The sequence below is a fragment of the Cinclus cinclus genome, chromosome 4 (genome assembly GCF_963662255.1).
Source record: "Cinclus cinclus chromosome 4, bCinCin1.1, whole genome shotgun sequence".
NCBI lineage: Eukaryota > Metazoa > Chordata > Aves > Passeriformes > Cinclidae > Cinclus > Cinclus cinclus.
In genome coordinates, this window is record NC_085049.1 from 62,128,500 (window position 1) to 62,143,476 (window position 14,977).

The window sequence follows — 14,977 nt, forward strand, 5'->3', positions numbered from 1 at the left end:
AGGTTTTGTGACTCAACCACTTCCTTGGGCGCTCTGTTCCAATGCTTGACGACCCTTTCCATGAAGGGATTTTTCTTCATATAGAATCGAAACCTCCCCTGGTGCAAGTTGAGGCCATTTCCTCTTGTCCCATTGCTTGTAACACAGGAGAAGAGACTGAGTTCCTCCTGGCTACAGTCTCCTTTCAGGTGGCTGTAGAGAGCAATAGGGTTCCCCCCCGAGCAACCTTTTCTCCAGGCTGAACACTCCCATCTGCCTTAGCTGTTCCTCATCAGACTTGTGCTCCAGACCCTTCCCCAGTTCTGTTGCTGTTCTCTGGACATGCTCCAGCACCTCAGTGTCCTTCCTGTAGTGAAGGGCCCAGAACTGGAAGCAGGATTTGAGGTGTGGCCTCACCAGTGTCAAGAGGGGAATGATTCTAAATATCCTTTCTTCCATGATCTCTACAAGTCTGGGTCTGCCATCATAATACAGTTTGGAAGGGTGTGCTTTTACTTCTATTCTTGTGGAAGTATATCTTCCCAAAGTTAATTTGTGAGAAATATAGTTCAGGTTTCTATCATCTCTGCAACACATAAAGGAAAAAAAAAAAAAGAAAAAAAAAAAGAAAGGAGGAAAGAAATAGAGCTTTGCAGTGGAGGCATGTTCTGCTGCAGTCTAGAAATGGCATGGTAAATCAGTCTCCTCCAAATGATAAAGAGCTGCTGGATCTCATGTATCTGTTCAAATTTATGGTAGATTTTTATTTAGGAAAATCAGGTCTTCCTCTTGGGGGGTATATGTATATCTATATCCCTCATTCTCTAAATGTCCATGTGCTTAACTTTAAATTAGCCCAAAGATAAGAGTGGGAAAAAAGGTAAGTTACTGATATATTTTCCTTTTTTGAGCATTTTTGGCCAATAGCAGAAACACTGAAGCAATGAGTTAGGGAGACCTTTGATCTCACCTGGCGTGAGAAGTGCAGGCTCAGTTCAGGTTCCCTGCAACCCCTGTTTCTGAGGAGCAGGGTCTGCTTGGTGCTGAACATAGGCTTCATGGCGCAAACCAGCCATTCCTGAAGTCACTGCATGGGTAGTGAGCCACATCCTAAGGGAATGCAGCAGTCCATGCGTGATGCACAGGATGACCAGCTAATCAATCCTCCTTCGTGGGAATATTGACATGCCTCTCCCAAATGGTTACTGGAGAACAATAGCCCTGTGTAGTGACACAAAGCGCATGGGATGGCATCACGGTGATCCGCTGGTTGCCGTGGTGACGGGAGTGGGCCCGCAAAGCCAGCCTCCTGGCTGCTGAGTTGGAAGGGATGAGAAAAACACAGCCCACTTCCCATGTGAAACGAATTACAAGAACAAGCAAAGGAAGAAAAGAAAAAATGTCAACCCTTAATCAAATGTTCTCTTATTTTTAGAAAGGGTTTGAAGAAAATGGAGACCGTCTCCGCTTACCTCTTGGGCCTCAGGGATTTGGCTAGTAATATCCCTGTATATACTGTGGTAATAAATCACGGAAGTTTTTGTAAGAAAAAATCACATGTAAAAGGTAGCAGTGTGCAGTGGGAGATGACAAAACCTTATTCAATCCTGCTATCCTTTATGCTTCCCTTAGCAAACAAAAATTTGTAAAAATATGTTAAAATGATTCTCAATATAACAACTATATTTGGCATGCAAACTGAATACACTAATTTCTAGCTAGAGAGAGGTAGTATATTCCAGTTGCTTATTATCTCACAATGTCTCTTGCCTTTTACCCTTGCTGTACAGCTGCCTATCAAAAGCAGCATGGCCAACTGTGAATTACATTTAAGCATAACAAATCAGTGGTGTGTAGAAAACACCATTCATTTCCCAGCATTTCTCATTTTTGGGAGCTGCTTTGTATTTTATTATTTTTAGTAATATTTTAAAAACCAGCAGTATCAGTTAACCTTACAACCTCCAGTTACTAGCAGCTAGGTCCTGAAAATGGCTTGGGCACCTGGCAGTTAGGAAGTTCCTTCATTTCACAGCACACAGGGTAGATGAAAAAAAGAGCCGAGTGAGGTCTCCAAGACCATAATAAAAACACAGTGAGTTGCAGAGATTTGTGAACATCATGATGTTTGACTGTAGAGTTCCTTTTTCTGGGAGCAAGATATCTACTTCTGAATTAGGCAAACAAGACCCTGCAAAATTTAACAAGAAGAGAACGGAAAGTAGAAAAAGGATGTGCAGTGATAAGCAGAGGAAGCCAGTGAGATGCTTTGAAGCAGGAATTATATCTGAAAGTATATCTCCACTTGCATCCCTGCATTAGACATTATTTGGAGGCTGGATTTCCTGTCCTGCTCCCTGGATCTTGACATGTGAATCAAACCTTTGGATAAAGACACCTGCTTCATTGTTCTTTCAAACTGAAACACAAGCATAAGCCTGTAACTTAGGAGTTAAGATACCTGGATGAAAGAAAGCCACGATTTTTTAGCTTTTTTTCTGGCTATTTTTTTTTTCCCTAGTAACAGCGTAAGGAGATTGATTTACCACAACCAGCTGTCACTGGTCTAAGGATAATATCCTTTCTGGCTTACTGACTAAACCTCCCAGCAATTTAGTTTCAGCAGGACCAATGAGCAATTCCTTCTCAACCCCAGCATTCCCTTTCCTAATAGTTGTTTCATAGTTTCCTCTATTTTTAGGAAATTTGAATATGAGAGAGAGAGGTAAATCTATCTCCCACTTTGTGCATGAATCCAATAATCTAACAGGTGGGCTGTTCTATGAGAAAGAAAGGCAGAGCCATTCCTCCTCCTTTTGACACGATTTAAGAAAGAGCAGCAGCCAGTTCATGTCATGCTCCTGTTTCTGCCTTGGGCATGCTCTGAGACTTCCTACCACATCAGGTCCTGATGGCATTTCAGAGGAAGGCCTACTTTCTAGACTCCCACAAAGGACTGACGTGGTTTCCTAGCTGCTCTGTCTGCTCTGAACTGGGAGCTTGAGCACCAGGCAGCCCACAGGCAAAGCCAGCAGTGTGAGTGGGGTTCAGTTGCAGGCAGGAGGTGAACAAGTGCTTGAAGATGTCAATCATAACTTCAGGGCGTAAGTGTGTTAAAGCATATGTATTTTGTTGGGCATGTTTTCCTTGATGCTATTTGACAGGCCCCTTCTGGGAATAACCTATTTTTTAAGGTGTGGATCCTGCCCAGAATCTTACTATCTTTGACTCTTCATTTTGTGTTCGCTGGGTGAGTTGGGTGGCTCACATTTTAAAACACATGACTATGGTTGATAAAAATATGGGAAAGGAAACACTTACATGGGACACTCTGAGAGGTGAACTGAGTTTTTGCATTTCATAGAGTAATAGAATTACGGAATTATGGAATTATAAAAGAGGTTGGGTTAGAAGGGACCTGAAAAATCACATAATTCTTCTCCAGGCTGAGCAAACCTCACTCTCTCACCCTGCTTTGATAGAAGAGATATTCCAGCCCTGTGATCATATTCATGACCCTCCTCTGGTCTAGAGGTCCATGTCATTCTTGTGCTGAGGGCTTCAAAGCTGGATGCAACCCTCCAGGTGATATCTCACCACAGCAGAGTAGAAAGGCAGAATCACCTCCCTTGACCTGATGGCCACAATCCTTTTGATTCAGCCCAAGATGGGCCTGATGGCTGGCTTTATGGGTTGTGAGTGCACATTGCCCAATCACATCAACCAAACCTTTCTCCTCAGGGCTGTTCTCAATCCATTCTCTGCCCAGCCTGTATTTGAGCTTGGGATTTCCCTGATCTATATTCAGGGCCTTGCCTTGGCCTTATTTAGCTTCATGAGGTTCACATGAGCACACCTCCCAAGCCTGTCAAGGTCACTCTGGACTCTTGGTTGACACTTGGTTTCAACTCTGTTTTTGACAAACTTGCCACGAGTGCGCTCAATCCTGCTGTCCGTGGTGCTGACAAAGATCTTAAACAGCACCAGCACCACTCATCCCTGCTCTCCACTTGGACATCGAGCCATTGACCAAAACTCTTTGAATGCAACTATCCAGCCAATTCTTTACCCACCAAGAGGCACATCTGTCAAGTCCACGCCTCCTCAGCTTAGAGACAAGGATGCTGTGTGGGACAGTGTCAAATGCTTTGTAAAATCCAGGTAAGAGGACATAACTTGTCCTCCCTTATCTACCAGTGCTGTAACTGCATTGCAGAAGGCTGCCAAATTTGTCAGGCTCAGTTTGCTCTTAGTGAAGGCATGTTGGCTGGCCACAATCACCACCAAATTTTATTACAAAAGTTACTTTGTTATTTTATTATCTCCTCCTTATTTATTACAATACCACCAGTGTTAGCTGGTTAAAACTCCATGTTATAGGCAGAGTAGATATTCAACATTTTTGGTAAATCTAAAGGTATTACTTTTGCCCCTTCCTGCACCCCACAGCCTTACACACTTATTGGAGAAAAAAATATTTTTCTGAGACTTCAGACTTCTAAAGTCTGTTAATTAGCTCACAGTAATATTGATTTTTTAAGTGGGTCCTTTGAGAAATTTAGCATCCAAGCTAAACAGCATTTATAGCAAGTAATCTGAATAATGGTACAATAAAGACTCTCTGGAATTTTCATTACTCAAATGAAGTGAAATCATCTTCACAATATACAATCAAGACATTGAGATGTAATTTATGTAAGTATTAATAATTATATTATTGAATTGTTATGACTAAATAGGTAGACAGAGTTGGGTCCACAACATTTGTAATTAAGTGGGCCAAGTGCGACATCACAAGTAATTTTTTCAATTGCCACCTTATCTGTGCAGCTAATTTGTGTGTGACAATTGTATTGGTTATAATGAATCAGTGCTACAAGGAGGAAGGATAAAAAGTAGCAGAAATTCTCCTACAAGGATCCTTGTCCCAGCTATCCACGTTGTTTAATTACCACTACACTTTAATTAACTATTCCTGTTGTGTGAGAGGTCTGTGACTATATGATCATTTGAGTGTCAATATTTGAAAAGCTTTTGATGGCACTGGTTGCTTCAGGTTCATTTCTGGAAAAGCTGAATGTGAACCAGAGAGAGATCTTTAAAGCTTAAGTCATATGGGTCTCAGGTCTGTAGGGACTCCTTTTTAAATTGGCCCTGCTTACATCACCACTTTTTATGCAAGTTGCAAATATGTACACAGAAGTGCTATCACCTCACCCTTATCTATGAGTGAAATTGCCTTTTTTTAGTTAGCATTTCAGTAGTAGTTTGTTGTTATAAATGACACTGACATGGAAAACTGTCTTTCAGTTTTCTCTGGTTTTGTGGGTTTTCTAATTGCTAAGAAAGTTGTAAATGTAAAGACTGGAAATAGAGCAAGGTGGGGATTGAGAATGAGTATCAGTAGTTTTACAGCAAACTAATTTTGGAAGAATGTTATCAAATTATTATTTTGCAACCTGCTTGGTTCTTTCTTACTAACATGTTTTATAAACATTCTCTTTCTCTCAAGACAAAATTCCATGCTTCTGCATGGGATTTTCTAACAAAATCGTGTCAGGTTTTCAGATGAAATAACGTCTGCAGTATCTTAAGGAATCTGATAAGTCTTCCTGACCTGAAAGTGCAAGTTGGGCCTTTAACTCAGTAATCATTCTTACAGATCTTGTTTTCATGTTAACAGTGGAAATGTGTTAGTGAGAGGCAACCTTTCCACTTATAATGAAGCTTGCTAAATTCTGGTCATTTGCCAGTTCTTGTTTGGAAATTAAATATGTGACACATTGCCTGAAATTTTTGGACTAATAAGAAGTAATGCTCATTACTGAAAGCTACATTTCTCTAGTCCTTTCTTGCAAGTTTCTAAGAAATAAATTCTCTTGTCTTGTGGGGGAAACTGTGTTGTGTTGAATAAACCTTTTGGCATATGATTTAGATTATGCAAAAGAAAAGCCTTGGTTATTCACTGTGTTCTTAATTATATTGTGAATGTCTTTAATTTGTTCCCAGCCAGAGGACAGTTTAGATGTCCACTTTTTCAAGGGGATACAGTTTGGAAAGATATTAGAGTTAGGTGGGTGAGAAACAAAGCAATTCTGACTGAGGAGGCTTGTTTAAGTGATCTGTTGAGGATGTGCTTTATAACAGTCCTCATTCCATTGGACTCTTCTCCTTTCCTCACCAGTTATGCATTTGGGATGGCAGAAAATAAGAAAGAATAGAGCTCTTTGGTGCTGTTGATCTCAGTTTTCTCATTCTGACTTCAGTCTCCCACCATGTGTAATGGAAGAGCATTCCCATCTGCTCCTGCCCTGCTCCCACCTCTCTTATCTGAGTGACAGGAATAATGGTACTCTTGGATATTCCAGCTAAGTGTACAACCCAGCAGATTTTCTTTTCTGTTCCAGGCCATTTGTCCAGCAGCTCTGTAAGCTGAAGTATGAGGCCTGTTACCCAGCTCCACTGAAATCCCCAGCTGTGCTCCTGCAGTGCCAGGTCTCAGTCCATCAGGGTGAGGCTCAGTGCAGTCCACTTCAAGTAGAGACATTGGCAAGGCACTTCAAACACCCACCAGACCTTGTCTGTCATACACATACACCATGATCCTACTCACTGCTGTGTGCTGGGTGCCACCTGTACCAACTCCTCAGAGCCTCTTCTGATCTCATTATGTTGATGATGCAGCAGATTACTACATGGATGGCTGGGAGGGGGCAAAGGAGAGGATACAGTGCTTCCTTCACATTGGGAGTGATGCAAGCACCTCTGCTGCCCCATCAACCCTGTACTTACATCAGAAATCATCTTTCCCTTACCCACATCAATCCTGTTCTTTGTCAAACCACTTTCCAGTACATCAGAAACATAAAACATTACCAAAAGTTGTTACTTCCAGTAGCACTTGGTGTCTCCAGCCAACCTTTGTCTCAATAATGGCTGCACAGTAAATGACTGACTCAATCTGTTGAGCAGCTGCTCCTACACAGCTTTAGGTACCATATTTACTACTTTTCCTCCTCTGCTGACACAGATGAACACCAAAAGAGCTGGTTAAGTTGGCATTGCCAGCCTAAAGCCAAAAGTCCCCCAGATCTTCTATTTCTTATATGTCTTTTTCCATTGCAGGGGAGAAAGAAAGCTTTGAATTCAAAGGCAATTTGTTCTCTCTTTTTTCAGTCAGTTTTTTTGTTCCCCACAACTCATTTCTTCCAACTTCAGTGTCTGAATTTCCAGATAAGTCTAGTGATACATCTGCCAGCTATTTTAAAGCTTCTATACCATTTTACTTAGGTGACAGAACCAGACATTAGAATTTTTCATGATAGTTCTCCAGCACAAAAAATATGTGAAGGAAGATTAAGAATGTAGGTACAAAAGGAGGAATGTGAAACATACAGTCATGCCTGCCATTCTAATATGTTCTTCAGTCACGGTATTTTATTATCTTCAGGGACAAATCTTCAGAGTTCTTTTGTTCCTGCAGAAGGTAGAATGCTTATCGGTGCTTAGGTCTAATCCAGAATTTTTGGGAAAGACTGTATTTAGGTGGAGAATGCCAGAGGTGATTTTGTATTGAACAACCCAAATAAATGCCAGTGACATCTTTATCTCATAATGTATCATTATGCATTTTGTTCTGAACTCGTTTATAGGCACTATCTCAGAATTTGGCAAAAATTCTGGGTTTTTAAAATTATGTTGTTTTTCATAGGCCTTCAGTCTCCCACATGCAGTTTTTCCTTCGTTCTTGAGTCCAACTGTTCTGTGAAACTACTGCCTTCTTGCTCAGGAGATTAACTTCCTGTGTGTGCCTGCAGGGAAAAAGATGGGAGTTGTGCAGAATCACACATCTGGGGCGTGGAGGGTTTCAGATACACTCTTTCCTAACTGGAACTTCAGAAGCAGGATCTTTCCAGTTCATAAGACTATTATGCATTAATAAAACAGGAATTTCAACACTGTAAGCTAAAGTGAATGAGATCTGAGTCTGTCCTTGTATAAACAATTTCCATGTGCTTCTATGGCTTTAATTCCAAGAAGCTTTCCTTCGAACTAAGTTTTCCTATAGACTTAAGAAACTACAGTATCACAAAGCCTCTTATGTTTTCATTACAGAAAGCATAATAAGCTCAGTAGAGATTGCTTTCCCATATTTCCTGTTATAAGAACCTGCTTTGCACACAAGCATATAAAAGTTAAATCTTTGGACTCAAATTTTCTAGGTGTCTACTAGGATAATTTATTTTTGGTGAATATTTCAACTAATGTAGCTCAACTACTTTTAAGGATGAAATAATGTGGCAAGACAGTCTTGCATTCATATTCGTTCTAATTACATTTACCATGTCATCTCCATAAAGTTAATTGAGATTACATTTGTCCCCACTTATAGTAGATGGAAGCTAAGAGCAAAGAGAGAATTTCTCCCCTTGTAGCTGCTTTGCTTCAGAAGGAAGTTAGGTTTCCTTCACTGTCAATGTAGGAGCCTAAGGAAAGAGACTGGAGGAGCATGAAAGGAATAATCAGGTTAAAAACAAAAATCAGGGAATAGGATTAAGGGGGCAATGTGAGCAGATACTAGGGAGATAGGACTGTGAAGGATAGGCTGTTTCTTTCTCTTCACAGATATTTCTGCAAATCAAGCAGCAGCTTTCTACTACTATGAGTTTATCCCTCTATGCTAAGCAGTAGTGGATTATACTGAGTATCTAAATTTTCCTGGTTTGCTCTTGTGGAAAGATGAAAAGTTGTTTTAGCTCCATGGCAGAAGACAATAAAATCAGTTTTACAGGAGGGATGAGTGTCTGCTACAGTTGACACTTAAAATTGACACAGCAAAGCTGTAAAACCTGAGTGAATTCAAAGACAAGGTTTTATTAAAGGCCTTATTAAAAGGCCTTATTAAAGGCCTTATTAAACCGGGAATGAGGAGACAACATGAACCCCAGGTTTTCCTGAGCTTTAAATATTTGCTTTTGTAACCTTGACATAATTTACAAAAATACATTAAATAATACGTAAGTAAAAAACAACGGCAAAGAATTAATAAAATAATGCTTTCTCTGTGATGCAGCAACTATGTGCAAATATTTTTCCTGTGCCTGTTATTTTAATTGAGTTTTAAACGTTGCAATATTTGAAGCTGTATGCCAAGGTTACTGGCACCAGTAAACAGTGATGAATACACCATGGCTGTGTGTAAACACCATGCAGTAATGAAGGTGAAATCCGAAAAATAGTTAAATGAAGTGAAAGCAATAGCTGCAAACAAAATAGATGCATTTATTAAAATGAATGGAAATGTATAGCCTTTGTTTTGGACTGGATCCTCAGTTGGCTCAGCTTCCTTAAATCCATTTATGCTAGCTATTTCCAGCTGTTGGAGAATCCAGTCCAAAATGGATGGCTTTTTTCAAGAGTTTTTCCTGTCAGTTTACGGCCTCCTCTTGGTTACATAAAAGAGAAAGGCAGGAAGAGGAAATTGTATTTTTTATGTGTTTACCAGGGAGATGAAGGGGGTATTACCCCCACCTAATCACTATCACTGTTTGCACAGCCCGTGCTGGATGCATTCTTATACTGCGATCTACTTTTACTGGCATCATTGCACAGCTTCTCATTGTAGAGCAGATTTCTGTCTGCCCTGTTCTGAATGCTGCACACAGATTGTTTCAGGGTATGATTTGCAGACTTGTAGTCTTAAATCATGCCACTTACTGTAAAATATAATTTAAAATACAATAGTTTTGCAAGGTTTCCTCGATTCCCTTAAAAAGACATCACCTAGATTTTGCAGGGTACTCTGTGGAGTAGCATTTGAAAGTCCTCAGGGGTACACACCTGTAAGCTAATCAGTCCATCAGCTTCTCCCAAAGGTATAGCTTCTGTTATTATACAAGTGAGGGAACTAACCCCTGCAGTATTCACATTATTTAAAACACTTTTTCAAATGGAGATGGACGTAACTCTACTGGTTTTGTAGACGTATTTTCTGCATATGCAAATATGGCATAAAATATTGTCAATGCATTGGACTCCCTTTGTATAGTTGTAGTTGACAAAGTGAAGATTTAGCAGCTGAACAGAGTGAAGTCTTTTGTATTCCAGGGTGATTTTTGAAAGAAGTCCATGCAGCTTTAGGACAAGAGATTTTATATTCAGAAAGAATTAAAATCCTTCATTAAGCCCTGACTCAGCAAAGCATTTAAGCATGTTCTGTTATGTGCCTATTTGCTTTTCATTTTGCCGCTGCTTAAGAACTATGCTAAGTCAGAAGCAGCAAGCCAAATGGAAAGGTAGAAATGAAGTTTTCTTGGATTTGCTCACATAAATCCTATTTCATGATCAAATTCAATGAGTACAAGTAAGAATTCTTGCTTCTAGGCAATTAGTGTCATGAGACTCCAGTAGGGCTAAGAGATCAGGACAGGTCATCTGTTTTGGATTTTTTTTTTTCAAGTTTTGTTATCAACTGTAATAGTTAGAGGCAGCATTTTTTAAAATAAAGTATGTTTTAAAAATGCTGTTTTTCTCTGAAATGATGAGATCAAAAGAGAATACAAGATTGCCAGCAATCCTGACTTGATCCCTGTTTGCAATTCCCATTTTGAGCCACTATCATGCCTTCAGTGATTCTTCCATTAGTCACTGTAAGCTCTTTAGATCATTGACCTTCAAATGCTGAACTTACTAGGTGATGTCAGACTCCTTGAATTGAGGAACTGTATTGTCCTGTTTGTGTAGCTCCTACTGCTAGCACTTCCTAAGAAGAGATGCTTGAATTGTGGAGGTTTATTTCATGAACTTTGCTGGGCAATTATTTTTTGTATTATTTGAACAGATGGTCTTTTTCAGCTATTTGAATTTTTGAAGCTATTTGACCTGCCCACGAGCAGGAAGATAAAAGCAGTGACAAGTAGAGTTGGGATTGAACTGGTACAGTTTAATTTAGGGGGATGGGGACTGCATAGTTTGTTGATACCAGTCCCTTTCTTCATCATTTTACTGTCAATGAACTAAAAAATTTTTATCTTCATCCACTCCCCTCATCTTAATCTGTGTTGGGTTTTTTTCAGTCTCAAGAAAAATGAACATCATAAATAGCTAGGTGAGGTAGAAGGTGAATTGAAAACATTGAGAGTTCCTGAACAATTTTGTAGTCAGGTGCTTGATTCCAAATGAAAGAGTATTTGGCTTGAGCAAGAGCTGCAGTTTTGCCACTGGCAGTGCTGCCAGCAGTGTAGCAATAGTCCATGGGTTCAAGCACTTTCCACTGTGTTTCGTTAGAATGAAAATAAATGCAATCATCAGTACTTTATTATTCTTGTCAGATGCTATAAGTTAAGCAAAGTGTTCTTTTTTAAATGTGACAGAAGGGCCTGTTTCAGGCTATTGAGGGCATCTGTTAAGTTTTACATTTTTATTCCACCTTTTTTCCCCGTTTTTAGGGAAGCAACGTGATGGAGGACCAGGATCTTTTGGAAATAGGAATCCTTAACTCTGGGCACAGACAGAGAATACTCCAAGCAATCCAGCTTCTCCCAAAGGTATGGTTTCTGTTATTATACAAGTGAGGGAACTAACCCCTGCAGTATTCACATTATTTAAAACACTTTTTCAAATGGAGATGGACGTAACTCTACTGGTTTTGTAGACATACTTTCTTCATATGCAAATATGGCATAAAATAATGTCAATGCATTGGACTCCCTTTGTATAGATGTAGTTGACAAAGCAAAGTAAAGTAAAATCTGTAATTTGACATGATGGCTGTTTAGAATGTATTTGAATTACTTTTGGCCTTTCAGCCTTTTAATAGACTGCTATTACATATGTGTAAATAAAGCTCTCCATGAATCCCAGAATACCTGCCTTAACATAGCCATTGCTCTGGAAATATTTTGCCCCTTAAATAAGTACTCTTAAAAGCATTAGAGGAAAGATTGTTTTCCTAATACTTGCCTTTTGTGTGAGATACAGAGACTTCCTGCAGGTTGCATATTTAATTTTCTGATACGCTATATGCATTTTGCTTCTCAGCAGTGGACAGAAAAACTTGCAGCCATTTTCCCAATCATTTTTAGTGCCAGCCAATTGAAACTCTAGATTTTAAAATCAGCGATAGAATATTCTGCATACCAGACTGTATCACTGGAAGCTTCTATTACCATTACAAACAAGAGATAGTGGACCTAGCATGGAAAATTGCTACTTTAATTTGGAAAATTTTATAAGGAGAATGAATGACAAATAGGAGACACCAGTAGGGCTCAGAAGGCTGTCACATGAGATGCTGATACTTCATACGAAATACTAAGGCAGGAGTAAAATCGAGTGTAAAGTGCACTGAGTGTTCTGGTGACAGCATGTGGGAAATAATCGAGGTAAATAGAGATTAGTCCACTTGAAGTTTCATAGTAGGGGAGAATGGCAAGAGTTATTAAAGTTATTTTAGATCATGAAGTAGATATTGTTGGAAAAGGATTTTTGATGCGTCAAGGCTTCCTGGATGGATGACTTGTAAAAGAGCACAAGGGTTTCTTTTGTATGGGAAAATCATAAGTTGTGAAGCAATTTCTGTATCTGGGGTTGTTAGTCAAGCCATACATGTTTCAGTGTGAGTCTGTGCACAGAAACACCAAATATCAGTAAAAATAATCATTTTCCATGTACCATACTAGACAATGGTACAAGAAGTAGGGTATTAAAAGTAGGATTTGATGAATTCAAAAAGATATTAAAGATTTATCTATGAATTTATAATTTTTTCAACAATACTATCATTCAAACAAAAATTTTGTAATCTTTAGCTGAGCTCATAGCAGATGATATATTTATTCTGTTTTTCATGCTTCTTAGATCAACTTTCATGTAGTCTTGTTTACATTCTTCAAAATTAATGAATGGAGTGTTGATGTATCATCATCATGTTGGTGCTATCTGCACTCAATGGCTGGTGTTTATGAAAAAATTGTTGCTACTGTCTACTTTTGGAGAGTTTACTAATGCTTAGAGCAGATTCTGTTATAAAACTACAACTATAGTCCTTTTAAAATCTGCTTGATGTGAGACAGAATCAAGATCTAGAGGTGCTCTTGAAACCAGTTGAAAACAGGATGGTTATGCAGTTACTCAGAAGAATTCTGAACCAAAGGTAATCAAGTAACACAGGATGGCTTGAAGCATGTGCTGAATAATGGTGAGATGGTTTTAGCTTCTTCCCTGTTGAGCTAAAAAGGCAGTCCCTAAGGACCACATTTTTAGCATGTCTTTGATGCAAGGACCCAAACAAAGGTGGTTGCAAGCTGAAGCTGTGCATCATGTTTCTCCACAGAAATCACTCAGTAATGTAAGAGAGCTTACATAGTAAAAACACATAATTTCCTATATAAGATGAGTCCTTTTGAAGGTAGGTCATAGACCCCAAAAATTAGAAGCATGGGAAATTTTATCTAATGTAATGCACCCTTGTTATATTCACAACAGCCTGCTAAATGCATAAAACACTTTCACACCCTGCAGAAAACCATGAAACCTTGCTGTATATTTATTTGTGTGTTGATAAGTTCAGCTCTGTCATCCTGCATTCAAAAAAATGCATACCATCTAAATATATTAAGACCTCAAAACATAATTGGAGTATCACTAATTTGAATCTCATTAGATAAAAATTCTGTTAGTTTGTTTGTTTTGAACGTGTATCTCTTTTCTGTTCCTCATTTAATTTAAATCTCGATGACTCCATGTGTTTTTTACTTAATTACATTGCTGATGATGTTCTTTTAGTTTTACTGGTTTCCTGTCTTGAGATACTTTTTAGCTCTTATTTTGAGGTGGAAGTTAATTACTTTAAAAAACACCTATCCAACAATATTTCCTTAAAGCCCCAGGCAGCACTGAATAAGTTTAAAGGGTAAAAACTAAGCAACAAATATATTGTCTAGGTTTTAAAATACCTTTTCTAAAACCTTATTTTGTTATGCTGATACATATTAATCTCTGCAGCCTGGACATGCAACAGGTATTTAGTGGCTGAGATTTTTTACTTGTAATTACTGCCTCCCTAAAGAGTGATGAATTTCTAGATGTCAAACACCTGTATCCTGCTTAGGAACCATTGTCAAGAGCTTGAAGTGGTTTTAAATAGGGAAAAATATCCATTTTTTGGCCAAATATAGATTAATTAATCATTGTAGTCTCCTATGCAGTGTTTAACTGGTAAAAAAGTGGGTTTTTACCTGGAATTCTCAAAATGCCTTCCCATTACATTCTGTATTTGACAAGAACATTTCATAAGAGGGAAAAATGGTATACTTGCCAGTAGGTGAGTAGGGTTGAAACTTTTGAGATAGAATGCTTCTTTTCTAAATACTATTTATTTTTGTTGGATTGGAGCTCGTAGCTCTAATTCTTGTCTTGTACCAAGGTAAGTTACTCAAGTTTCACCTTAATATTAACTAGAGCACTCTATGGCTTTTTTTAATAATATTAAGTTAAGACAGTCTGATGGAAGTATCATTTGCAAAATTAATTCTGGAATGGAAGTATTTTATACATGACATCAGTCTTAAAACAAATTTCATAGCAGAGTTTAATATTGCATTTGAGATTTTTGTATGAAAAAATGAAATCGATAAATGTTAGGAGGAGGATTTTATATGCTTTATTGAAAGAAAGTTCAGATCTGTTGAGAAGTGCAGATAACATAAAAAGATACTGAAGCTGCAAATACCTTGAGAAAAAAATTAATACTGAGAAAGGAATTGTGTGCAGTGTATATTTAATTGGCTAAGAAAGTATAATAATAACAGTCCTGGCATAAAACTTTAGTCACACTTAGGTTACTTAGAAAACCTGAGGAGCATTGGCCAGCTATTTCAGCATCCCAAACCTATGTGCAAGTGACTTCTTGGTGGGTTTCTCAAAAGGTTTTGTTTTGTTTTGTCTTTTAAATTACAATTATCCTATCTCAGAATTTATCTGAGAAAAAGGATTGGTT

At 38.5% G+C, this 14,977-nt stretch overlaps 1 protein-coding gene across 1 annotated transcript in view; it reads left to right on the plus strand.

The window, feature by feature from the left end:
• The window catches only part of ANKS1B (ankyrin repeat and sterile alpha motif domain containing 1B), a 408,189-nt gene that overhangs the window by 232,912 nt on the left and 160,300 nt on the right, over nucleotides 1-14,977 (plus strand). Inside the window, exon 16 of the mRNA XM_062492532.1 lies at nucleotides 11,427-11,525. Within this exon, the coding sequence (XP_062348516.1) occupies nucleotides 11,427-11,525 (99 nt within the window). The remainder of the gene's footprint in view (nucleotides 1-11,426; nucleotides 11,526-14,977) is intronic.